The sequence below is a fragment of the Pristiophorus japonicus genome, chromosome 5 (assembly GCF_044704955.1).
Source record: "Pristiophorus japonicus isolate sPriJap1 chromosome 5, sPriJap1.hap1, whole genome shotgun sequence".
Taxonomy (NCBI): Eukaryota; Metazoa; Chordata; class Chondrichthyes; family Pristiophoridae; genus Pristiophorus; species Pristiophorus japonicus.
Genome location: NC_091981.1, coordinates 187,616,200 through 187,644,193, shown reverse-complemented (window position 1 = coordinate 187,644,193; position 27,994 = coordinate 187,616,200). Strand labels below are relative to the sequence as shown.

General features: G+C 46.9%; 1 protein-coding gene across 1 annotated transcript in view; it reads right to left on the bottom strand.

The window, feature by feature from the left end:
• The window catches only part of LOC139264127 (polycystin-1-like protein 1), a 245,772-nt gene that overhangs the window by 108,419 nt on the left and 109,359 nt on the right, over window positions 1–27,994 (bottom strand). The window contains exons 20-26 of the mRNA XM_070880217.1: window positions 27,042–27,262; window positions 23,619–23,711; window positions 21,700–21,831; window positions 19,118–19,222; window positions 16,913–17,055; window positions 16,389–16,606; window positions 30–486 (exon numbers count right to left, since the gene is read on the bottom strand). Coding sequence (XP_070736318.1) covers window positions 30–486; window positions 16,389–16,606; window positions 16,913–17,055; window positions 19,118–19,222; window positions 21,700–21,831; window positions 23,619–23,711; window positions 27,042–27,262 — 1,369 coding nt within the window. The remainder of the gene's footprint in view (window positions 1–29; window positions 487–16,388; window positions 16,607–16,912; window positions 17,056–19,117; window positions 19,223–21,699; window positions 21,832–23,618; window positions 23,712–27,041; window positions 27,263–27,994) is intronic.

The following is a 27,994-nucleotide window of genomic DNA, read 5'->3' as shown; positions in this document are numbered from 1 at the left end:
AATCCCGCTATCCTAGCAAACCAACATACCCGCTCATCCTGCTTCTCTCTGGTGATGGGGAAGGAAATGTAGCCCCTTCTTCTCCTGTAGAGAGCATCTGTGACCTGGCGGATGCAGCCATAGACAGCGAACTGCAAAATGTTAGCTATGTCTCCTGTTGCAGACTGGAAGAATCTGCTGGTGAAGAAATTGAGGGCAACAGTGACTTTGACTGCCACTGGGAGAGCCATCGGCACCCTGATCTGAGGCTCAAAGTCTGGTTGCAGGAGGTGGCAGGGTTCTGCGGCCATCTCCTTGATGAAGCTGAGCCTCCTAATACACTGCTCCTCGCTTAACTGGAGGTAGTAGAAGTGCTCTCTGAATATCCTTGAAAGGTAAGGCCTCCTGTTGAGAGCCCTGATGGACTCATCCTCCCTCTGGCCACATGTTCTACTCTTTCTCACTGCCTCCGCTCCCTCCACCGTAGATCCTGGAGGGTCAGGCTGACTGCCAATACAGAACCCATTAATGCAAGCCAATTGTAGCAGTTTTATTTTTTGAAGAATAAATGTAACTACTTTTTAGTTACCACAACACTCCTTGTTATGTATGTAACTATGCAATACTTGCCACAAGAGGGCGCGACTGTTGGAGTCCAAATGGTCACCTGCATACACGTGCAAGGCCAGTATAAAAGGTTGGCTGCCATGTTGTTTCGGCACTCTGGAGTTGTAATAAAGATGACTAAGGTCACACTAAGTTTAGCTCACAGTACTGAGCCTTGTGGAGTTCTTCTATACACAACAATTGGCGATGAGTAACAGAATACGAACCTTCACGCAACGATGGCTGCCGTTGGAATATTCGAGAGATTCATAGAGGGTGAGGATTGGGAAGCCTTTGTCAAGTGTCTCAACCAGTACTTTGTGGCCAACGAGCTGGATGGAGACACTAACACGGCCAAGCGTAGGGCGGTTCTCCTCAACATCTGTGGGCCTAAAATATACGGCCTCATTAAGAACCTGCTCGCACCGACAAAACCAACGCAGAAGGAATATACAGAGTTGCGCACGTTGGTTCAGGACCACCTCAAGCCAAAGGAGAGTATCCTCATGGCCAGATATTGTTTTTACACTCACCATCGCTCCGGGGCCAGGACGTGGCAAATTATGTTGCTGACCTGAGATGCCGCAAGAGACCTTGTGATTTTGGAGCTGCGTTGGGGCAAATGCTGCGGGACTTTTTCATGCTGGGCATCAGCCATGAGGTCATTCTTCGAAAGCCGTTGGCTGCCGAAACCCTAGATCTGAGCAGGGCCATCGCGATCGCCCAGGCATGCATGACCACGGACGATAACACCAAACTGATATCTTCTCAACATTGAAGCTCACCGGCAAGTACTGTGCATAAAATTACGTTGCTAGCAGGCCGAACTGCACATGGCAGGGCCTATACGTCTTCAGCTGCAAGACCTGTGATGACTCAGAGTCCGCCTTCAGGGGGTGAATGTGAATCCATTAGCACCGTGTTGGCGCTGCGGGGGCAATCATAGGGCCCATTCAAGCACTACATGTGCAAAGGCTGCGCAATGATGGGGCTCCCCAGCGAATGTGCAAACGTGCTATGACATACCACGAGGCAGAGGATAATCGATCTGGTGCGGATCACGCAGCACAGGCAACTCAACCAGAGGAAGAAGTGTATGGGGTACATACCTTCACCACGAAGAGCTCTCCTATAATGTTGAAAGTCAAATTAAATGGAGTTTCAGTATCCATGGAGTTGGACACGTGTGCGAGTCAGTCAATAATGAGCCAGAAGACTTTCGAGAAACTGTGGAGCAATAAAGCACAAAGGTCCAAACTGAGCCCGATCAATGCAAAGCTGCGTACCGACACCAAAGAGCTCATACCAGTCATTGGAAGTGCGGCAGTGAAGGTATCATATGATGCGGCTGTGCATGACCTATCATTGTGGATTGTTCCAGGCAATGGTCCAATGCTGTTCGGCAGAAGCTGGCTAGAAAATATTAGATGGAATTGGAATTACATCAGAGCACTATCTTCAGTGGATGACGCCTCGTGCTCAAGTGCTGAGCAAGTTTCCCTTGCTATTCGAACCAGGCATCGGCAACTTCACAGGCGCCAAGGTACAGATCCATCTCGGCCCTGTTGCACGGCCTATCCATCACAAGGCTCGAGCGGTTCCGTACATGATGAGGGAGAAAGTTGAGATCGAACTGGACAGACTCAAACGCGAAGGAATCATATCACCAGTTGAGTTCAATGAGTGGGCCAGTCCAATTGTTCCGGTGTTGAAAAGCGATGGCACGGTCAGAATCTGCGGAGACTACAAGGTAACGATTAACCAAGTCTCACGACAGGACCAGTACCCGCTGCTCAAGGTGGATGAGCTGTTCGCAACGTTAGCGGGGGGTGGGGAGGAAGTCGTTCACCAAGTTCGACCTAACCTCCGCCTACATGAAACAGGAGCTGGCTGAATCTTCAAATGGACTGACATGCATCAACACATACAAAGGCTGTTTATATACCACAGGTGCCCTTTCTGGATGCACTCGGCTGCAGCCATTTTCCAGAGAAACATGGAGCGTTTGCTGAAATCTGTTCCGCGCACCGTTGTTTTTCAAGACGACATCCTGATCACTGGTCGTGACACTATCGAACACCTGCACAACCTGGAAGAGGTTCCAAGTCACCTAGACAGAGTGGGACTCAGGCTGACACGCTCAAAGTGTGTTTTCCTGGCACCAGAAGTCGAATTTTGGGGACAAAGATTGCAGCAGACGGCATCCGGCCCACTGACTCAAAGACAGAGGCCATCAAGAATGCACCCAGACCACAGAATGTGACGGAGCTGGGTTTGTTCCTGGGACGCCTCAACTATTTTGGTAACTTTCTACCCGGGTTGAGCATGTTGTTAGAACCTTTGCACGTTGTTACATAAGGGTGACGACTGGGTTTGGGGCATATCGCAAGACACAGCCTTTGAGAAGGCCAGGAACCTGCTATGTTCAAATAAGTTACCTGTACACCATGACCCATGTAAATGTTTAGTGCTAGCTTGTGACACCTCATCGTACGGGGTCAGCTGTGTGCTACAGCAAGCCAATGTATTGGGCAACCTCCAACCAGTTGCATACGCGTCTAGAAGTCTGTATAAGGCTGAGAGAGCCTATAGTATGGTCGAGAAAGAGGCGTCAGCTTGTGTATATGGGGTTAAGAAAATGCACCAATACCTATTTGGACTTCGGTTTGAGCTTGAAACTGACCACAGGCCGCTCATTTGCTTTTTCAGAGAGCAAAGGTATAAATACCAATGCTTCAACCCACATCCAAAGATGGGCACGAACATGATCTGCTTATGACTATGTTATCCACCACAGACCAGGCACTGAAAACTGTGCCGATGCTCTCAGCCAGCTACCATTACCCACCACTGGGGTTGAAATGGCGCAGCCCACAGACTTGCTAGTGGACATAGGCGCTTTTGAGAGCGAGGGGTCACCCGTCACAGCTCACCAGATCAGGACCTGGACCAACCAAGATCCTGAGCTATCATTAGTAAAGAGTTGCGACCTAAATGGGAACTGGTCGGCCGTTCCAGGGAATTGCAAGATGAAATTAAGCTGTTTCACCGATGCAAAGATGAAATGTCCATCCAGTCGGATTGGCTCTTATGGGATAATCACGTGGCTTTGCCAAAAAAAAGCTGGGAAACGTTTATACATGATCTACACAGTACCTACCCAGGCATTGTCATGATGAAGGCAATTGCTAGGTTGCATGTTTGGTGGCCCGGCATTGACTCGGGCTTGGAGTCATGCGTGCATCAGTGCAACACTTGCTCGCACCTCAGCAATGCACCAAGGGAGGCTCCACTGAGTCTGTGGTCATGGCCCTCCAAACCGTGGTCCAGGATCCACGTAAATTTTGACAGCCCCTTTCTAGGAAAGGAGTTTTTAGTAATTGTGGACACTTACTCCAAATGGATTGAATGCGTAATCGAAATATAGAAAATAGTGCAGGATTAGGCCATTCGGCCCTTCGAGCCTGCACCACCATTCAATATGATCATAGCTGATCATGCAACTTCAGTACCCCATTCCTGATTTCTCTCCATACCTCTTGATCCCTTTAGCTGTAAGGGCCATCTTTAACTCCCTTTTGAAAATATCTAACGAACTGGCCTCAACAACTTTCTGTAGTAGAGAATTACAAAGGTTCACAATTCTCAGTGAAGAAGTTTCTCCTCAGCTCGGTCCTAAATGGCTTACCCCTTATTCTTAGACTGTGACCCCTGGTTCTGGACTTCCCCAACATCGGGAACATTCTTCCTGCATCTAACCTGTCCAATCCTGGTCAGAATTTTATGTTTCAATGAGATTCCCGCTCATTCGTCTAAATTCCAGTGAATATTAGCCTAGTCGATCCAGTCTTTCTTCATATGTCAGTCCCGCCATCCCGGAAATCAGTCTGGTGAATCTTTGCTGCACTCCCCCAATAGCAAGAATGTCTTTCCTCAGATTAGGAGACCAAAACTGTACACAATATTCAAGGTATGGCCTCACCAAGGCCCTGTACAACTGCAGTAAGACCTCCCTGCTCCTATACTCAAATCCTCTCGCTATGAAGGCCATCATGCCATTTGCCTTCTTCACTGCCTGCTGTACCTGCATGCCAACTTTCAATGACTGATGTACCATGACACCCAGGTCTTGTTGCACCTCCCCTTTTCCTAATCTGTCACCATTCAGATAATATTCTACCTTCCTGTTTTGGCCAGCAAAGTGGATAACCTCACATTTATCTGCATTATACCGCATCTGCCATGCATTTGCCCACTCACATAACCTGTCCAGGTCACCCTGCAGCCTCTTGGCATACTCCTCACAGCTCACACTGCCACTTAGCTTAGTGTCATCTGCAAACTTGGAGATATTACATTCAATTCCTTCGTCTAAATCATTAATGTATATTGTAAATAGCTGGGGTCCCAGCACTGAACCTTGCGGTACCCCACTAGTCACTGCCTGCCATTCTGAAGAGGACCCATTTATTCCTACTCTTTGCTTCCTGTCTGCCAATGAGTTCTCTATCCAGTCAGTACATTTCCCCCAATACCATGTGCTTTGATATTGCACATCAATCTCGTGTGGGACCTTGTCAAAAGCCTTTTGAAAGTCCAAAAACACTATATCCACTGGTTCTCCCTTGTCCACTCTGCTGGAATTTTTTGAGGATGTAACGAGAAGATTTGTCAAGCATGATTTCCCTTTTAAAAATCCATGCTGACTTGGACTGATCCTGTCACTGCTTTCCAAATGCGCTGCTATTACATCTTTAATAATTGATTCCAACATTTTCCCCACCACCGATATCAGGCTAACCGATCTATAACTGCTTTCTCTCTCCCTCCTTTTTTTAAAAAGTGGGGTTACATTAGCTACCCTTCAATCCATAGGAACTGATCCAGAGTCTACAGAATATTGGAAAATGACCACCACCAATACATCCACTATTTCTAGGGCCACTTCCTAAAGTACTCTGGGATGCAGACTATCAGACCCTGGGGATTTATCGGCCTTTAATCCCATCAATTTCCCTAACACAATTTCCTGACTAATAAGGATTTCCTTCAGTTCCTCCTTCTCGCTAGACCCTCGGTCCCCTAGTATTTCCGGAAGCTTATTTGTGTCTTCCTTAGTGAAGACAGAACCAAAGTATTTGTTCAATTCGGCTGCCATTTCTTTGTTCCCCATTATAAATTCACCTGATTCTGACTGCAAGGGGCCTACATTTGTCTTCACTAATCTTTTTCTCTTCACATATCTATAGAACCTTTTGCAGTCAGTTTTTATGTTCCCTGCAAGCTTACTCTCATACTCTATTTCCCCCCCCTCCTAATTAAACCCTTTGTCTTCCTCTGCTGAATTCTAAATTTCTCCCAGTCCTCAGGTTTGCTGTTTTTTTCTGGCCAATTTATATGCCTCTTCCTTGGATTTTACATTTTCCCTAATTTCCCTTGTTAGCCATGGTTGAGCCACCTTCCCCATTTTATTATTACGCCAGACAGGGATGTACAATTGTTGAAGTTCATCCATGTGATCTTTAAATGTCTGCCATTGCCTATTCACTGTCAATCCTTTAAGTATCATTCGCCAGTCTTTCTTAGCCAATTCATGTCTCATGCCATTGAAGTTACCTTTCTTTAAGTTCAGGACCCTAGTCTCTGAATTAACTGTGTCACTCTCCATCTTAATGAAGAATTCTACCATATTATGGTCACTCTTCTCCAAGGGGCTTCGCACAAGATTGCTAATTAATCCTCACTCATTACACAATACCCAGTCGAGGATGGCCAGCTGTCTAGTTGGTTCCTTGACATATTGGTCGAGAACACCATCCCTTATACACTCCAGGAAATCCTTCTCCACCGTATTGTCACGAGTTTGGTTAGCCCAATCCGTATGTAGATTAAAGTCACCCATGATAACTGCTGTACCTTTATTGCACGCATCCCTAATTTCCTCTTTGATGCCGTCCCCAACCTCACTGCTACTGTTTGGTGTTCTGTACACAACTCCCATGAGCGTTTTCTGTCCTTTGGTGTTTTGCAGCTCCACCCATATAGATTCCACATCATCCAAGCTACTGTCCTTCCTTACTATTGCGTTAATCTCCTCTTTAACCAGTAACGTTACCTCCCCTCCTTTTCCTTTCTGTCTATCCTTCCTGAATATTGAATATCCCTGGATGTTGAGTTCCCAGCCTTGGTTACCATGGAGCCATGTCTCCGTAGTCCCAATTACAACATATCCTTTAACAGCTATCTGCGCAGTTAATTCATCCGCCTTATTACGCATGCTCCTGGCATTGAGACTTCAGGCTTGTTTTTTTTAATACTCTTTGTCCTTTTAGAATTATGTTGTAATGTGGCCCTTTTTGATTTTTGCCCTTGATTTCTCTGCCCTCCACTTTTCCATTTCTCCTTTCTACCTTTTGCTTCTGCCCCCATTTTATTTCCCTCTGTCTCCCTGCATAGATTCCCATCCCCCTTGTATATATGTTTAAAACAGATTCATTTAAATCATGTCATCCAGCACGTCCACAGCCACCATTGAAAGCCTCCGGGCCCTGTTCGTCACTCATGGCTTGCCCAACGTCCTTGTCAGCGACAATGGACCGTGTTTCACCAGCTTGAAATTCAACGAATTTATGACCCACAATGGCATCAAGCATGTCAGGTCTGCTCCATTTAAGCCCGCATCTAATGGTCAAGCAGAGCGGGCAGTCCAAACAATCAAGCAGAGCATGAAATGCGTGATGGACGGCTCCCTGCAGACCCCGCTTGTCTCGCATTCTGCTCAGTTGCCGGACGCGACCCCACTCGCTCACCGGGGTTCCCCTGGCAGAATTGTTAATGAAGAGAGCCCTCAAAACCAAGCTCTCCCTCGTCCACTCTGATCTTAATGACCACATGGAAACCCGCCGACACCGTCAGAACATGTACCACGATCGCGCGGCTGTTTCATGTGACACTGGTGTGAACGACCCTGTGTTTGTCCTGAATTACGGTCATGGTCCCAAGTGGGTTGCTGGTACTGTTTTGGCCAAGGAAGGGAATAGGGTGTTTATAATCAAACTGTTAACTGGCCAAACGTGAAGAAAGCATTTAGATCAGACCAAATTGCAATTTACTGACAACCAGGAACGACTTGAAGAGGACATCACTATCGACGATCCACCAACACACACCAAACCAGCAATTGACCTCGCTGTTAATCATGAGGATGAACCCACCATTCCTGACAGTCCGGTCAGACCTGCCGTGGTACAGTGCAGCAATGGTCCGGTCAACTCACACATGCCAGGGTTTGAACTTATACGATCAACCAGGGAGCGAAGGGCTCCGGATCGCCTCAATTTGTACCGAAGACTTTGGAGGGGGCGGGGGAGTGAAGTTATGTATGTAACTATGTAATACTTGCCACCAGAGGGCGCAACTGTTGGAGCCCTAATGATCACTTGCACACATGTGCAGGGCCAGTATAAAAGGTTGGCTGCCATGTTGTTTCGGCACTCTGGAGTTGTAATTAAGACTAAGGTCACACTAAGTTTAGCCCATAGTACTCAGCCTCATGGAGTTCTTCTGTACACAACACTCCTGATACAAAATAACCTTTAACTTACTGAATTAAACTGTTGCAGAATGTCAAACTGACAAGAAAGCACTGAAGCTCCACTAACATGACAGCAGCGACTCATTACTCAAAGAGACTTGGTATATAGTAGGCCTCATTAGACCATTGCCAGAAGTGGGGCCCAGCTGGCGGTCCAGGCTAAAATCAAGGCCTGGACCTCCAAATAATATTTTGCGGGCTTTCTTACAAAGGGGCTGTGGATACAGCCATTTTCTCTTTCTGAGAGGGGAAGGGCCAGACACGCCATCCTTGCTGGACCATGTCCACCATTTTTTTCGGTGGTAAGGCTATGCCAGGCACCCAGATATGCCATACGTGTAGTGGATGCCCACCACTGGCACTCAGATCAAGGAACCACTCGCTGACTCTGGAATGTCCACCAGGGTCAGTGGCAGGGATTCCCAGTCGCCACATCTCAGCATTTACATTGGGACGCACATTTTAGTGGAAAAGTATAAATGTTAAGCTTGATCCCTTTTCTTTTTTCAACCTGTATTTACCTGTTGTTGTGTAGGTTTCAAACTTCATATCATTAATGGCTACTTTAGTCCACTCAATCATGGGACTGGGTCTAGATGCAGGTGTAGGCTGAATTTCTGGAAGTACATCATCACCATTTCCTATTTCTGATCCAAAATTAGATCCTCCAGATGTATCTGTACCAGCCCCAGTACCAATACTACCCCCACTGGAACCACCTCCTGTAACTGAGCAAAATAGTTTACAATAGTTAAAAAAAAAATCAAAAATGAGTTTTCAAGTAAACCATTGTTTTCATTAAAAAGTGTTTAGTAGAATGCAATAACTGAGATCACTTAAATGCGTCATGACATCATAAGAAAAACATTACAATGCTCTTCTGAATCTAGCCCCCCACCTCCGCTGAAACAAAACACCTGTCAAACGTTTCTTCGTGAAGATGGCACCTCTTTAAATCTCTAAATAATATTTATTACTGAGAATGACATATTATGTACAATAGTTTTAAGTTTGTGCTTCCAAGAATTCATTGGCAGAAAGTCACATCTTCCTGTCAGGTTTCAGTTTGCCGGTCATGGAGCATACAATGTCCCCTACATAGGGACACAACCCACTTACTCAAGTCTGGAGAGTCTGGGAGCATGTTTGCAGAGCCAGGTCAAGGGTACTCAACAAGCTAAAACTGCAGTGCTTAACAGAGCAGTTCGCTGGTAAGTTCCAGTTGGTTGTCAAGCTAGGACCACCCGACCCATTGGGGTTTTGAACTGCAAGATTATCAGAAGCCTATGGTAAGAATCCCAGACGCTAAGGACAGATCTACCCTTCCCTGTTCAATTTGTGAGCCAGTCTGGCTGATCAATCATCAGCACGGACTTGCAAATATCCCTGGCTCAGGTATGGGTTTTCAACATTAGCCACGAGGCTTTCTAACTTTCCTCGGCAAGCTTGTTGTTTTAAAGCACCCCAACCCCAATCAAACCCTGCCTAGCTCTGCTCCTCCAAGGACAATAGTCTCGAGTTGAACAGAGATGAGACTTCCTAAACTTGAAGCTTTTACAGGGTTGAAAACGGCACATTCAGGGTGGCATCGTGCTGCTGAGTATATTGGCCAATGTGACTGCTGTGGAATAGTCACAGGATCGAGTCTGAAACCACTTAGTGCTTGATTTAAGCTGCATGGAGTAGAAAGGTGCTGAATTGCCTCCTGGCAGATGTCTCTCCAGGCCTAAAAAAATGATGAATATAATGCATACAAGACTTACCCAATAATAAATGGTTTAACACACAAAAGGAATGGGTATATGATAACTGCACTGGCAGACCATTAGCCTCCCATCCCCAAAGAATCACATTATTGGTGATATTTCAAACTCATTAGACCTTACTGGGATAGATTTATTAGCTTTCAGCCAGGGATGGAGTATGTCATTGGTATGGAAGAAAAGTAAGTTTATTGACAAAAATCCAAAGCCTTGATCATTCAGCCATGTAACTGAAGGATGAGGAACAGCAAAAGGCAGAAGTCGGAAATGTGGTAGAAATAGAATCTATTCATCAGAAACTGACAAACTAATTCAATGTTTGTCAAAAATTGCGACCATACCTTGAAATCCTGGCCTTCCACCAGAACCCGAGTTTCCTTCCACTGTGTTATAATGTGTATCATATTCTGCACAAAGATGAAACAATATATAATATATTCAGAGTAAAAATAGAATATGTAATCGATTACATAATTTAGAATCAGATTTCTATTGGTTAAGAAGTACTTTTCCCCAATAATTGTCCATAATTACAGACCTATAACAATGTAAGCTAACAGCTCAAGTCTGCGAATTTTTATTAGTAATAATAAAATAATCACTTTTATTTATATCGCGCCTTTAACGTAGTAAAACATCCCAAGGCGCTGCACAACAATTTTACAACACGTTAGATATTGACCATTGAGGGAAAGAAAGAAAAAGTGTGAAAAGGAAGTGGAAAAAGAGGTTAAAGGCTCGGGTCCGAATCGGCAGTCAAATGGCGAAAAAAAAAAATTCAAATTACATTGGAAATAATACAATAAGGAGTATACAATAGGTAAATCAGTATAATAGATTAATTATAATTAAACAAAATTACTATGGACCAACATAGCAACATAGAAAATAGGTGCAGGAGTCGGCCATTCGAGCCTGCACCACCATTCAATATGATCATGGCTGATCATTCCCTCAGTACCCCTTTCCTGCTTTCTCTCCATACCCCTTGATCCCTTTAGCTGTAAGGGCCATATCTAACTCCCTCATGAATATATCCAATGAACTGGCATCAACGACTCTCTGCGGCAGGGAATTCCATAGGTTAACAACTCTCTGAATAAAGAAGTTTCTCCTCATCTCAGTCCTAAATGGCTTACCCCTTATCCTCAGACTGTGTCCCCTGGCTCTGGACTTCCCCAACATTTCAGTTCCATCAGAATTTTATATGTTTCTATGAGATACCCTCTCATCCCTCTAAACTCCAGTGAATAAAGGCCCAGTTGATCCAGTCTCTCCTCATATCTCAGTCCTGCCATCCCAGGAATCAGTCTGGTGAACCTTCGCTGCACTCCCTCAATAGCAAGAACGTCCTTCCTCAGATTACGAGAACAAAACTGAACACAATATTCCAGGTGAGGCCTCACCAAGGCCCTGGACAACTGCAGTAATACCTCCCTGCTCCGATACTCAAATCCCCTAGCTATGAAGGTCAACATACCATTTGCCTTCTTCACCGTCTGCTGTACCTGCATGCCAATTTTCAATGACTGATGTACCATGACACCCAGGTCTCGTTGCACCTCCCCTTTTCCTAATCTGCCGCCATTCAGATAATATTCTGCCTTCGTGTTTTTGCCACCAAAGTGGATAACCTCACATTTATCCACATTATACTGCATCTGCCATACATTTGCCCACTCACCTAACCTGTCCAAGTCACCCTGCAGTCTCTTAGCATCCTCCTCACAGCTCACACCGCCACCCAGCTTATTGTCACCTGAAAACTTGGAGATATTACATTCAATTCCTTCATCTAAATCATTAATGTATATTGTAAATAGATGGGCTCCCAGCACTGAGCCATGTGGCACCCCACTAGTCACTGCCTGCTATTCTGAAAAGGACCCATTTATCCCGACTCTGCTTCCTGTCTGCCAACCAGTTCTCTATCCATGTCAGTACATTACCCCCAATACCATGTGCTTTAATTTTGCACACCAATCTCTTGTTTGGGACCTTGTCAAAAGCCTTTTGAAAGTCCAAATGCACCACATCCACTGGTTCTCCCTTGTCCACTCTACTAGTTATATCCTCAAAAAATTCCAGAAGATTTGTCAAAGCATGATTTCCTTTTCATAAATCCATGCTGACTTGGACTGATCCTGTCACTGCTTTCCAAATGCACTGCTATTTCATCTTTAATAATTGATTCCTACATTTTCCCCACTACTGATGAATTACCTGTTTTCTCTCTCCCTCCTTTTTTAAAAAGTGGCGTTACATTACCATAATTATAAATGAAGTTAAAATTAGAAAATCAGCAATTGAATCAAATTAAATCAGTTATTTGCTGTCTTTAAGATTCATTCCCTGTCTAGTGATTCAATTAATCTGGAAGAACCAATCACCATCCTCCATCCTTGTGATGTCATAATTCTATTACTTTTTAATCCTCATTTTGTCCTCTTGACAGGACTTGTAATAGCTCCGGGCTTGAGCTGCCTCCGTTGTCATGGAGACGCTGATGTTTAAATCTCCCTCCAGCTGCTCCAGGCTCATGCTGCCTCCATTGTCAGGGAGACGCTGATGTTTAAATCTCCCTCCTGCTGCTCCAGGCTCACGCTGCCTCCATTGTCTTACTGACCAATGGCATTTGTTCACTATTCATATTCATTAGAATGCCTCTAATATGCAAATCCCAATCGTCAAAGAAGTTTGTATCCTCCTAAGATCACATGTTTATTGAATTATAGCTGTACATAACAATATATTTGACTCCAATTATACCCATTATTTCTGATCTGTGCATTGCATCATTAAGGTTGTTGAAGGCCTGAAATCAAAACATATGGGGCTAGACTTTCGGCATATCATGGCCCATGTAGCGCCCATATAAGCGCTGAGATTCAGGCTATTGCCCATATTTGATGAAAAGTGGAAACCAGCACCCGATTATCACCCATTTATCGCCGGTGCAAATTTCGGCATACAGGAATGACTTGCATCGCCCGGCCTATTTAAAAAAAAATATGACGTCATCCTTGTGCAAGGCCCAGAATACTGTTTATAATGGAAACTGTGCCCGATTATCGCTCAGATTATCGCCGAGCGCTACTTTCGGCATTTCGCCCATAATTTGCCCAAATGATAACTCGCTCAAAAAGACGCTTAAGAAAAGCTGCACTCACCTGATCTTAACTCGGCCGTATGGACACCATTTTATAACTCTGAGGATCTTTAAGAAAAGGCTGTTTGAAGTGGTTGGGAGGAGAAGTAATTTGTGAATGATTTTAAGGGCGTTTTTGAATCTTGACAATCATCTAATCACATTGTATTTATTGAGGGCAATTTAAGAAGGCAGATTAGGGCCTTTATAGTGATGTAACCTCTAATTTCTCAACCAGTATTGATGACTACTCACATGCTGCAGAATAGAGATGGGAGAAGGTTCATTGAAGAACATTATGTGCCCAAAGAGGTGGCAGACTGCTGAGGAGGAAAAGAGGTTACACCCAACACATTTACAGGGATAAGCGATCATAGCTGGACTTACATAAGAACATAAGAACATAAGAATTAGGAACAGGAGTAGGCCATCTAGCCCCTCGAGCCTGCTCCGCCATTTAAAAAGATCATGGCTGATCTGGCTGTGGACTCAGCTCCACTTACCCGCCTGCTCCCCGTAACCCTTAATTCCCTTATTGGTTAAAAATCTATCTATCTGTGATTTGAATACATTCAATGAGCTAGCCTCAACTGCTTCCCTGGGCAGAGAATTCCACAGATTCACAACCCTCTGGGAGAAGAAATTCCTTCTCAACTCGGTTTTAAATTGGCTCCCCTGTATTTTGAGGCTGTGCCCCCTAGTTCTAGTCTCCCCAACTAGTGGAAACAACGTCTCTGGCTCTATCTTGTCTATCCCTTTCATTATTTTAAATGTTTCTATAAGATCACCCCTCATCCTTCTGAACTCCAACGAGTAAAGATCCAGTCTACTCAATCATAAGATAACCCCCTCATCTCCGGAATCAGCTAAATGAATCGTCTCTGTACCCCCTCCAAGGCTAGTATATCCTTCCTTAAGTAAGGTGACCAAAACTGCACGCAGTACTCCAGGTGCGGCCTCACCAATAGCCTGTACAGTTGCAGAAGGACCTCCCTGCTTTTGTACTCCATCCCTCTCACAATGAAGACCAACATTCCATTCGCCTTCCTGATTACCTGCTGCATCTGCAAACTATAACTTTTTGGGGATTCATGCACAAGGACCCCCAGGTCCCTCTGCACCGCAGCATGTTGTAATTTCTCCCCATTCAAATAATATTCCCTTTTACTGTTTTTTTTTCCAAGGTGGATGACCTCACATTTTCCGACATTGTATTCCATCTGCCAAACCTTAGCCCATTCGCTTAACCTATCTAAATCTCTTTGCAGCCTCTCTGTGTCCTCTATACAACCCACTTCCCCACTAATCTTTGTGTCATCTGCAAATTTTGTTACACTACACTCTGTCCCCTCCTCCAGGTCATCTATGTATATTGTAAACAGTCATCTATGTATATTGTAAACAGTCTATGTATATTGTAAACAGACTTGTCCGATAACATGTGCGTTAGGAGGCTGCGCTTCCGAAAGGAGGTCATTAGTGAGATATGCCAGTTAATTAAGGGAGATCTGCAGCCTACCAGCACCATCAGGACCGCACTGCCCGTTGAGGTTAAGGTTACTGTGGCACTTTCCTTCTACGCATCAGGCTCCTTTCAGGCCTCAACTGGCGACATTTGCAGCATCTCTCAGCATGCCACACATTGCTGCATTCGACAGGTGACTGATGCCCTTTACGCACACAGGATGGACTTGATAAACTTTCCTATGACCAGGGAGACACAGAGTGCGAGGGCTTTGGGGTTCTCGAGAATAGCAAACTTCCCCAAGGTGCAGGGAGCAATAGACTGTATGCACGTTGCCCTGTGAGCACTTTTACAGAATACAGAGGTGTTTCGGAACAGAAAGGGATTCCACTCCCCGAATGTGCAGCTCATTGTAGACCACAAGCAAATAATCATGGCAGTAAATGCAAATTTTCCAGAGAGCATCCATGATGCGCACATCTTGCATGAGAGCACTGTCTCTGACCTTTTTAAGAGTCAGCCATAAGGTCACGGTTGGATGCTGGGAGATAAAGGAAATGGTCTTGCCAGCTGCCTCATGAACCCCCTGTGTAAGCCCCAGACAGAAGCCGAGAAGCACTACAATGAAAGCCATATAGCCACATGCAATAGTGTCGAAAAGTCAATTGAAGTTCTGATGCCTGGACCACTCAGGGGGCAACCTACAATACCACCCTGAGCAGGTTGCTGCGTTCATTGTGGTGAGCTGCATGTTGCATAACCTAGCTATCACGAGAGGACAACAATTTCCAGATGGGAGCACCAGTCCACCTCAGGAGAAAGGGGAGGTGAAAGAGAAGGACGAGGAGGAGGAGGAGGATCTCAGGGAGGACAATCAGCCTGGTGATGAACCCATGCCCCCAGCCCCCACCGCCACACCCCACCCCCCACCCGCCCACTACTGGAAAAGCCCCGTGGTGCAAAACTGTTGCATCAGCAACTCAGAAATGAACGCTTTACATGAAGTTACGTTGGTGACAGTTACAGTTGCATTACGTTTCATCCTTGCCTGGCCTGGCCATGGCCATTGTTTGCAACCTTTGTATTGATGTTTTTTACCTTATGTTATTGGAAGACACTTCACAACAATTGTAAAATTAAATAAAATGTTTTAGTAACTTAACAACTGATTTAAAATATTTTTTAACAAACTATAACACCCCCCCACCCAACAGTCAACAAAAATTTTTCAAGAACAATATTACGATAACACCTTCCCACCATCCCTAACGGTCAGAAATCAACAAATTAAAAAAAATATTAAAATAATATATGGCACACCCCCTCCCTATCTGGGGCGACACTTTCCTCCTCTAACTTGACCCCTCCTCGTCATCACCTCCACTTTCCCTCTTAACCCCCTAGTAATGGGACTAAGATGTCTTGCAGCAGAGCACCTCAAGGGCTACTGCTGTGGGTGGCGGTGTGGGGGGGGGGGGGCGGTGTCGTTGGCAGAATGATCTCAGTGGATCAAGGATGTTTGCAAAGAAACGTCTTCTGAGTCAGAAGGAAATTCTTCCTCATGTCTCGCATCTGTTGTGCTGGATGGTGGTATGGCACCTTGTGGTGCAGTGCCGTATCCCAAAACTATCGCATGCTGCAAGGCATCGACAGAGTCAGTCGTTTGCCCCATTGCTGCAACCATCTGCCCCATGCCCTCCGATGTTCTGGCAGGTAGTGTGGCAATGTTGCCGGTCAACCCACCAATCACCTGGAGGAGCTCTCGACCGATTTCGACGCTCGCCCTCACTGACATCTGCCCGTCGTAGTGCATGTCTACCTCGCCGACCCAACCTCCACGAGGTCAGCATGGGCACTGGACGACTCGGAGTGCCCTGCTGCAAGCTTGGCCCCATTACTTCGTCCGTTGATGGTGATGTGGCCGCAGGTACCACAGGTACCCTTTCAGGCTCATCATCCTCCTCCTCAGTCGTATCTTGTTCTTGTTCTTCCCCCGTGGTCAGCACGATCTGCAACGATAGGGGTGATGTTCCAGGAGCCTCCCGTTGCACCTGGGGAGCCGAAAAACATAACTGAGGTTAGTAGAAGAGAAGGGGAGACACGAGAATGGTTGCGCTGCGCAGGCATATGTACGAGGAGCAACACTACTGCAATAAATGTGAACAAGAGACGTTACATATGATTAACATGCAATTACAGAAGAGTACAGAAGTTGCATGCATAACATTAGATCATTCACATATTGTAATCAAATAGCATTAAATTACTTTAAATTATCACTGGTTTACACATTACTCACATGGCGCAACAACAGGATCCGCACCACCATGGGTGGTAAAACAATTATGTGTGCCTACTAATGCTGCGGCACGCTCCTCCAGATCAGTCATAATGTGAAGGTCAGCAGGCCCTCCTCCGGTCCACCTCCGCTCCGCCTGATTTGTAGATATCTTCCTCTGCAAACGTGACAAGAACATGGCATAAGCTAATTGCTTAGGTACTACGGAAACACAACAAATATTGTAATTTCCCAACTAGTCATCCCACATGCTATTCATCGTTAACATTAACATTCTATGCTAATACGGTTTGTATCCAATGGATGCATGGTTATAACTTCTACGTTCAGGGAAAATATTTAACAAGATCGTGTTTAGGAACTAATGCTTGACACAAACCCTCTCGCATACAATCTCCAGGCCGTGCCATTCGGCGCCTGAGGGGAGGGAGGCGGTTTATTGGAGACGATGGAGGTCCCCGAAGGGGCAGAATCAGAGCCGCTGGTGAGCTCAGCAATGACAGGACCATAATGGGAGGGGGCACAGTGTCCCTGGGCTGTGCTCGGAGACCTCCGTGTGGCCGAAGCTAATGTCCCTAAGTGTCCCAGGGCAACTCTAACTCAGTCCAGGCTAGGTCACTGTGTGATTGACAGCAGCCGGAGAGACCCATACAGTCTGGACAAAGCTGACTCCGTGGACCCCTCAGTGCTCAGTCATACCTCCATCTGCTAACCTAACCAATATGAGACGGTGGCCAAGTTAAAGAGTTGCTCACAGCACACAAGCAGCGATATAATTGAATAATTCTCCTTCTAAACTAAAGTGGTAGAAATGCCGAGTGTTTGCAATCTGTCAGATTCCAGTCATTCCTTTGGCCCCAATTTTTGATCAAAGCATTGAAATAATAATTAATACTGTCGATTAAGTTTGAAGCATCTCAGCAACATTAGAGTAAAAGGACGCAGGTTCCGACCCCAGTCCAAATATTAACAGGGAAGCTCCCCAAGATTACCCAGCTTAATTACAATCCGACAGATTTACCTTCTAATTAATGAGTCAGTGCATCATTACAATTATAAACTTAATAATTTAATACTTACTCTTGCCAATGAAACAAGACTGTTCCAGCGCTTGTGGCACTGGTCTGCCTCTTGTCTATCATGGACCACCGATGACAATATCGGCGGCGATATCCGCCCGTATTCTCTGGGGGAAGTTTTCCATGCCCACGTCGGGTTAATTGGCCCCACTGAGTCTCCACCTCGTGGACTAAGGCCTCGTTCGCCTCTTTGAAGAAGGCTTTCACCCTCCTTTCTCCCTGCAACCTCCTCAACACTCTTCCGACTCCTCGTGCTCCATCTCAATCTTATCTGCTTATCAATTCCTTCAAAAAATGACTCCACACAAACCTTCCTTCTGTCTGTCTCCCTCCCTTTGCCTTCTGAGCATTCGCAGATGATGCCTGACCTCCCAAATAGCGAGGAAAGTTCTTTGCCTGAAAAAAACCCATACCTGTGCAGAACGGCCGTTGCTATGGACGCCGACCTTTACGACTGAATACATCGCTATCGCCCATTTCACATCGCTAAGGCTATCGCCCAAATTAAAAAGATGCAACTAGCAGTTTTTAAAATGGACCATATGCCCGCGATGCTGAAAAATAAAAAAAGCACTAAGGCCGGAACTATCGCCCAAATCGATCATAGTGGAAAGTCTAGTCACCAGGATTTCAAAAGGGAAAAGACAAATAAGGTTTCAGGTGGAGGTCCATTAGTGCAAAGCTAGAAATAGAAGGATTTTACATGGTCAATGAAAACAAAGGGGGAAGGGGATGATAAAAGATTGAATGTAAAATCTATTCAGTATTAAAAACAGAAAATGCTGGAAACACAAAGTTGGTCAGGCAGCATCTGTGGAGAAAGAAACAGAGTTAACTGTTCAGGTCAATCGCCTTTCATGAGATATTTTTATGTTGACAAAGCAGCAAATTGTTTTTTTTTTAAACTGAAAAAAGGTCAAAGTTGCTGGCCACCTCAATCAAAAAGTGTTAGACACAAGGTGAGAACAACTTCTACAAAATAGCCAACAGCAAGGTAGACTTAGTATGGAAGAAACTGGTTGGAAAATGCAGCAGGTACCTAGGGTTGGATTTTCGGTTAATTTGCGTCCCATTTTGCGCCTCGGCGGGACGCAAAAATGTTTTTTTAGCCGTGAAATGAGGCGCACACGATTTTGAGCCTGGCAGAACTTTCGCAATGGTTTTGCGGCGGCGCTAAAACTTACCACTGTTTTGACTGTTGGGATGACGTAAATCGTCGTGCATCGTTGCACGAGCGCCCTGGGCGGAACTTTCGAGCATTTCGCCCGATGTAGCGTCTGTCCGAGGACCTGCCCAGAAAAACCAGTTGGACCCAGGGCACACCAGGCGCTAATGGTACCATGTTGCAAAAGGAGGAGAATGTCGCAGTTGTGAGTGATTGAAAGGATTGGGAGAAGAACACTGCGTTACTGCATACATTTGATTGTGAAGTTTTATGTGAGTTTCTAGTTTGTTTTATAAAGGACATTTTAAAAGATGGGGGCCATGCTATGTCGAGAGCCAGTAATCCTGGCTGCTATTGCCAAAAGGCTTCAAGCTGCATGAAGGCTTATTGTTGATCATTTGCAACGTAATCGAAGAGCTTGCAGACGTATGGGGAGGAGGCCTTACCCCTCACGAGTTTACAGGGAACGTCGTTCATACCTGCAGTTCTCTGAGGCACAGTGCATTAGAAGGATGCACTTCCGAAAAGAAGTGCTGACAGAGATATGCCAGCTCATACAGGCAGACCTACAGCCTATCGGCGGCAACAGGACTTCACTGCCCGTGGAGATGAAGGTGACTGTGGCACTTGTCTTCTATGCCTCCAGCTCCTTCCAAGCATATGCTCCATCACGCAGCACGCTACACATTGCAGCATTCGTCAGGTGACTAATGCACTGTATGCACGCAGGATGGACTTCAACCTTCCCAATGACCAAGGCGACCCAAAATGAAAGGGTTATAGGTTTTGGACGATTTGCTGGCTTCCCCAAGGTTCAGGAATGCCCTTGACTGCAAGCACATCGTCCTGTGAGAACCTTTACAGAATCCAGAGGTTTTCCAAAACCGAAAGGGAATCCACTCCATGAACGTACAGATCGTCTGCGACCATACTCAGCACATCATGGCAGTCAATGCCCAATATCCAGGAACAAGATGCTTTCATCTTGTTTGAGAGCAGTGTCTCATACATGTTCCAGCGCCAACCACAAGGCCAGAGCTGGATGCTGGCGAAGAAAGGTTACGCCTCACCACCTGGCTCATGGCCCCCCTCCAGAACCCCCAGACAGAAGCCGAGCATTGCTATAATGAGAGCCATGCAGCTATATGCAACATCGTCGAACAGATAATTGGAGTGCTTAAGCAGCACTTCCGATGCCTGGACCACTCTGGAGGCTGTCTGCAATACTCCCTTCAGCCAGTCTCCGAGTTCATTGTGGTGTGTTGCATGCTACACAACTTAGCCACCATGAGGGGACAGGAATTGCCAATGGGGATTGTAGGACTACCTCAGGAGAAAGAGGAGGAGGAGGAGGAGGAGGAGGAGGAAGACGAGGACAAGGAACCTGGCAAGGAACCCATGCCACCACCACCCCACCACAACCACAGGGGAGGCATCGAGGAGATTTCGCCGCTGCAAAAGCCTTACATCGGCAGCTCATTACTGAATGCGTTGCTTGAAGAGTGAACGGCACGTTTGAGCGTTGCCTGGCCACTCTATCCCACCATGTTGACTATTCCCACTCTTATTCTGCAAATGAGACACTACACAGGAATGGTTAAGGTAAACAAAAAAATGTATTGAACATTGCAACATTGTAAACTTTGTAACCTTCATTGTGATACTTAAATAATGAGCTGCATCCAGCAGTGTGATAATTCAAGAACATTATCAGAACAAAATCCAGCATCCAGAACATAATCCAGCATAATTAAATCAACTCCTGCCCCACTATTTTTTCCCACCTTCTTTTGCCCCCCCCTTCCCTTCATCCCCCTCCCTTGCCTGCTGTTCCTCATCAAAATGGCACCAAGGCGTGCAGTAAGGCTGCTAGAGCACTGTTGTGTTGTGGGGGTGGGGAGAGATAATGGAGACGGCATCTGGGGATGCTTTGGACCAGCTCGTGGCATGGAAGGCCTGGCTTCTGATGGCTAGCCTCTTCATCGGTGTCGCCAGTCACAGGTAGTTTGGGTGACAACTGTCGCTGATGCTTGGTTGGCGACTGAGTGGGGAGAGACGGAATGCTGTCAACTGGAGGAATGACACCATCTCCCATATCCCTGGAGCCACTCAGTCACTGATGGGGCTGGACCCTAGCTACCGGAGCATGATGTAAACTAACACCTTGCTTGCCTGCTTCAGAACCGTCACTTCCCCTGAAGCAGAGCTTGTGTCTGTAATGCGCCATTTCTGCAAGGGTTCGCGCCACACTCTCCGGGACTCCACTCTCACTGCTGGAGGCCACCAGCCTCATGTGGGCATTGGTGGCCTCGCTGGTATCATGGTTCGCACTGACAATCTGTACCCTGTAATCGTCGCTTTCAGATTGGCAATGCTCATGGGAATCCTTCCCAAGACATCAAGGAGCTGACGGCTGATTTGGATGCTCTCCCTGGACATTCCCACCATGTCCAGTTCCACGTCTGCCTGTCTGCCAGCAGACCGACTTTGCTGACTCACCCTCCAGAGAGATGGCCTGCAGGATTCAACCCCAGGACTGTGTTGCTGCACGACACTGGTCCCAGGAGCCTCGCATTCCGCGAACCCCCAGAGGTTGAGTACCGGTGGTGGAGCAGGGGGTCATAGGATGTTGCACCAGAGTCGACTCATCCGTATCCTCCTCTTCTTCCTCCGCCAGACGATGGCCTGACATGGAGGGGTCCCTTGAGGGTTGCTGCGCCTGTGTCTGGTCATCTGGAAGTAGAAAGCAACAGACGAATGGTTAGCAACAGGGGAGGATGCAGGGTGACATGAGGAAGGTCACATATCACAGGCTCATTTGAAGGACCACCGCTACTCCATTATATCTAGTCCAGAGAGACTGCAGGACATTGCCTCAACCTATCCCAGGGAGTGTGCAGGACTTACCCTCAGTATCCGAGCGGGGGTTCAACGCCCCCAGTGGTAGCTGCCCAACCTGAGATGCCAATGAGGCCTGCCACTCTCTCCTCAATGTCAGTGAGTGGCAGGGTCTGAGGCAGACCCCTGCTTGTCTGCACCTGCTCATGGCGATTATGAGACTTCTCTGCCTGCAAAGATGAAAATGGGAATGATTATCAGAGGGTCCATCTGTTCTTGTGGCACAGATAGCCACCAAAGGACTTATGCCATACTCTCTGAATGTAATAGAGTCCTCTATTTAATGGCCTTGGAAGTTGCACATGGTTTATCAGGAGGACATCAAAGTGTGGAGCCATCTTATGAGATCTCAGAAAGCAATCTTAATAATGTGTAAAGATCATTCATGGCAAATAAGGTGTGGAACTAAGCCTACCTACGTGTCATGCATTTTAGAGGCAACACACAGCATGAGAACAAATAGTCTGTCAGATTTATCCTTGAAGTAATAAAGGAGTGCATTAATGAAAATGGTACTCACTCTGACGACCCTTGTGAGATTGTAAAATTTCTTTCAGCACTGTGTGCTAATCCTCACCACAGTGTCCAAGGCATGCCTGATACGAGACTCCCAAAGCAAGCGCTCTACTCGGAACTCCTTCACGGCAACGAGCCAAACGTGGGCAGAGGAAATGTTTCAAGGACACCCTCAAAGCCTCCTTGGTAAAGTGCAACATCCCCACCGACACCTCAGAATCCCTGGCCAAAGACCGCCCTAAGTGGAGGGAGTGCATCCGGGAGGGCGCTGAGCGCCTCGAGTCTCATCGGCGAGAGTATGCAGAAACCAAGCGCAGTCAGCGGAAAGAGCGTGCGGCAAACCAGTCCCACCCACCCTTTCCTTCAACGACTGTCTGTACCACCTGTGACAGGGACTTGGTTCTCGTATTGGACTGTTCAGTCACCTAAGAACTCATTTTTAGAGTGTAAGCAAGTCTTCCTCGATTCCGAGGGACTGCCTATGATGATGATGTCCAAGGCAGAGACCTCCTCAGCTATGTTTCTCCAAGTTCTCTTGAATATGGCGGGCAGTGGTCCTAAGCCACCCTGAAGCTGCAACTCCTGCCATCTCCATTCCACAGCCCCCATTAAAGCTTCATTAGCCTTGTGGCTGAATCGCCTGGCATGCTGTCTTCCCTCGTCTTCCTCAATCATCGAATTCAAAATGTGAAATGGCTGATTCAGCCCCAGTTGTACTGTGCATGCGCGCACAGGAACTGGGCGTGCCCTGCATTCGTGTTTGCGACAGAAAACCAGAAGGTGGAAGCGCGGAGGAAATAAAAGCGCATGTGCAAAACGGCAGATTGCGTCAACATCGGAACTTTCGGCTCTGGCGCACAGAACCTGTGGTACAATGCCGGAGTTAACGCTAACGATCCTCGTGAACTTTCATTTGGCTAAAGTTCCTCGCTCTGGCGCTAACGTTATCCTGGCACTACATTTTTCGCTCCACCGCGAATTGCGTCCGGAAAGGCTCGAAAACGCAAAAAAACGAAAATCGAGCCTCAAAGCCTGAAACTAAGAAAGGGAATGTTCATGCAGATTAGCCAAGAGGAAGATGAGATACTATTCCTGTAATCCCTTACCTGCAGAATCAGTGGAGTTCTCTGTTGTGTTGGAGGAACCTTGTCCAAAGACACTTCCACTAATGTTGACATTGGTGCTGTTGCTGACAGTTGCTGAACATAAAGAAAAATCAAGTACTGAGACAAGAGTGTATGACAGCAGGTCAATTTTCAGTTGTATATATCTGAATCTTTCCCAACATTTTTTATTGAAAAACCTAGATGAAAGGATAAGGCCCATTGTGCAGCTGAGTAATCTGGATAAATCAAAAGAAAGGAATGTCAATCAGAGAGCAATCTTTCTTCTTGTGTTCTGACCAGAATAATAATAAATATAGCAATAGACTAATAAAGCTAAGATGTGACCAACAAGTAAATCAACCTTTCATAACATACAGCCTAAAAGTTTAGAACTGAATCTGTAAAGCACTCTCAGTATTTCAAAAAACTTAATAAAAATTGACAGGATTATCAATTAATTTTAATTCACTATGAAACAATTAGGAGATACCAATGGATACAATATGGTGCTTTTTAAAATATATTCATTCATGGGATGCAGGCATCAATAGCAAGGCCAACATTTATTGCCCATCTCTAATTACCCTCGAGAAGATCGTGGCGAGCCGCCTTCTGGAATTGCTGCAGTGTGTGTGATGAAGGCACTCCCACCCTGCTGTTAGGTAGGGAGTTGCAGGATTTTGACCCAGAGACAATGAAGGAACACAATATATTTCCAAGTCAGGATAGTGTGACTTGGAGGGGAACTTGGAGGACATGATGTTCCCATGCACCTGCTGCCCTTGTCCTTCTTGGTGGTCGAGGTCACGGGTGTGGGAGGTGCTGTCAAAGAAGCCTTGGCAAGTTGCTGCAGTGCATCTTGTAGATGGTACACACTGCAGACATGGTGCACCGATGGTGGAGGGAGTGAATGATTAAGGTGGTGAATGGGGTGCCGATCTACTTTGTCCTGGATGGTGTTGAGCTTCTTGAGTGTTGTTGGAGCTGTGGTCATCCAGGCAAGTGGAGAGTATTCCATCACACTCCTGACTTGTGACTTGTAGGTGGTGGAAAGCCTTTGGGTAGTCAGGAGATGAGTCACTCACCACGGAATACCCAGTCTCTGACCTGCTCTTGTAGCCACAGTATTTAGATAGCTGGTCCTATTAAGTTTCTGGTCAATAGTGGTCCCCCAGGACGTTAATGGTGGGTGATTCGTCGATGGTAATGTTATTGAATGTCAAGGGGTGGTGGTTAGACTCTCTCTTTTAGGAGATGATCATTGCCTGGCACTTATGTGGCACGAATATTACTTGCTACTTATCAGCCCAAACTGGATATGGTCCAAGTCTTGCTGGATACGGGCATGGACTGCTTCATTATCTGAGGAATTGAGAATGGAACTGAATACTGCAATCATCAGCGAGCATCTCCATTTATGACCTTATGAAGGAGGGTAGGTCACTGATGAAGCAACTGAAGATGATTGGGCCTAGGTCACTTTCCTGAGAAACTCCTGCAGCGATGTCCTAGGGCTGTGATGAATGACATCCAACAACCACCTTCCTTTGTGTTAGTTATGACTCCAGCCAGTGAAATGTTTTCCCCTGATTCCCATTGACGTCAATTTTACTTGGGCTTCTTGATGCTACACTCAGTCAAAAGCTGCCTTGATGTCAAGGACAGTCACTCTCACCTCACCTCTGGAATTCTGCTCTTTTGTCCATGTTTAGACCAAGGCTGTCGTGAGGTCTGGAGCCAAGTGGTGGAACCCAAACTGAGCATCGCTGAGTAGGTTATTTGTGATTCAGTGCCGCTTGATAGCACTGTCGACAACACCTTCCATCACTCTGCTGATGATTGAGAGTAGACTGATGGGGCAGTAATTGACTGGATTGGATTTATCCTGCTTTTTGTGGAAAGGAGATACCTGGGTAATTTTTCACTTTGTCGGTGGGATGCCAGTGTTGTAGCTGCACTAGAACAGCTTGGCTAGAGGTGTGGCTAGTTCTGGAGTACAAGTCTACAGCACCACAGCTGGGATGTTGCCAGGGCTCATAGCATGGAGTGAATCGAATTGGCTGAAGACAGGTATCTGTGATGGTGGGACCTCAGGTAGAGGCATCCACTTGGCATTTCTGGCTGAGGATGGTTACAAATGCTTCACCCTTGTCTTTTGCACTTGCGTGCTGGGCTCCACCATCATTAGGATACTCATGGCGCCTCCTCCTTCTGCTAGCTGTTTAATTATTCACCACCATTCACGACTGGCTGTGGCAGGGCTGCAGAGCTTTGATCTAATCTGTTGGTTGTGAGATCATTTGGTTCTGTCACTAGCTGTTTAGCATGGATGTAGTCCTGAGTTGTAGCTTCATCAGGTTGGCATCTAATTTCTAGGTATGCCTGGTGTCGCTCCTGGCATGCTCTTCTGCACTCCTCATTGAACCAGGATTGGTCTCCTGGCTTGATGGTAATGGTAGAATGAGGGATATACCAGGCCTTGAGGTTACAGATTGTGGTTGAATACAATTATGCTGCTGTTGATGGCCCACAGCGCTTCATGGGTGTCCAGTTTTGAGCTGCCAGATCTGATCTGAATCATAATGAAGTTCGATGCTGGATGGTTCATCTGGTTTTATTCTTATTGTACTTTTTTGCAGCAGTTTGATGCAACTGAGTGGCTTGCTAGGCCATTTTAGAGGGCAGTTATAAGTCAACCACATTGCTGTGGGACTGGAGTCAAATATAGGCCTGATTGGCTAAGGACGGCACGTGTCCTTCCAAAACAGACATTTTGTGAACCAGTTGGGTTTTTACGACGGTCGGGAGCTGTGCCAGCTCAAACCATTCCTTACTGGGTTGCTGAGGGAGTGGAGGTCAAAACATGACTCAGCTCCCTCCCCACAGCAGCTTTAAGTAGAGGTTGCACTCTGCTCTTGTCATGAAGAGAACCACAGCCAGCCTCAACATCAAAGGCAGCAAAGAGGCGCACCGCAGATTTAATAACTTTTCACTCCTAAAGGAGGGGAAATATGCAGTGTGCTTCCTGCAAGAAACCCACACCGTTCCGGGAGACGAGGCCAAGTGGCTCCTGGAATGGCAAGGAGAGGTCCGCATGAGCCACCTTACCGCCACTTCTTGTGGGGTGGCTATCTTGCTGGCCCCCACATTTTCAGCCAGAGATCTTGGGGGTCAAAGAGCCTGTGCCAGGCCACTTGCTCCATGTCATTGTTCGCCTGGGGGACGTGCCGCTCCATTTAGTAAACGTGTACGCCCCTCAGCCCGGTGCGCAACAAGTGCGCTTCTTTGAAGAGGTGTCCATTCTTTTAGGTACCATTGGTGTCGGCGACTGCATTGTCCTCCGGGGGAGGGGTTGGGGGAGAGGGGGGCGATGGGAGGATTTTAACTGCACCGTCGAGGCGAGGGACCGCTCCGGTGCCCCACAGAGCCTGGCAGTGATGGAGAAGTTGAGGGACCTGGTTGGGTCCTTCGAATTGGTGAATATCTGGAAGAGGAAGGTCCAGAATCGACTGCTTGTATATATCCCGGGGGTTACGTCTCCTGCGTTCCGGCGGCTTCCATGTGGCCGGTGCTGTACTCGGACCACCATCTGGTGTGCGCGGAGTTTACTGGGATCCGCATATTGGCATTTTAACAACCTGCTGCTGGAGGACAAACATTTCTGGGATTCGTTCCATCGGTTCTGTGCCGATCGGAGAAGGAAACAGGGGGGCTTCCCCTCCTTGAGGTTATGGTGGGATGTGGGCAAAGCTCATGTCCGTCTCTTCAGTCAGGAGTACGCAAAGGGGTCGACCAAGAGACAGGAGGTCAGGGTTGGCCGCCTGGAGAAGGAGGTGCTCGACCTAGAGTCCCGTCTCGGTCAAGTCGCTGACAATCCGGCCCTGCGGACGGTATACGAAGAGAAGAAGGGCACGCTGAAGGACCTGCAGCTTGTCAGGTCCCGAGGTGCGTTCATGAGGTCGCGCATCGAGTTCCTCCGGGACCTGGACCGCGGCTCCCCCTTCTTCTACTTGTTGGAAAAAAGACGGGGGTTCCGTAAGCAGCTCGACGCTGCTGGCCGACGATGGATCTCTGGTCTCGGATCCGGAGGACATCAGTAATAGAGCTCGATCATATTACGAGGCTCGGTTCTCTCCGGATCCGTACAGCGAGGATGTGCGCAGAGTTTCGTGGGAGGACCTGCCAAAGGTCAGCCTGGAGGGCGCCGAAAATCTAAGCTTGGCAGAGCTGACCAGAGCCCTCGACCAGCTCTCGAGGGGAAAGTCCCCGGGGCTGGACGGGCTGACCGTGGAGTTCCACAGAGTGTTCTGAGACATCCTGGGGGGGCGACTGCGTGCGGGTCCTGGGGGAAGTCTGCCGATCAGGGAGATGCCCCT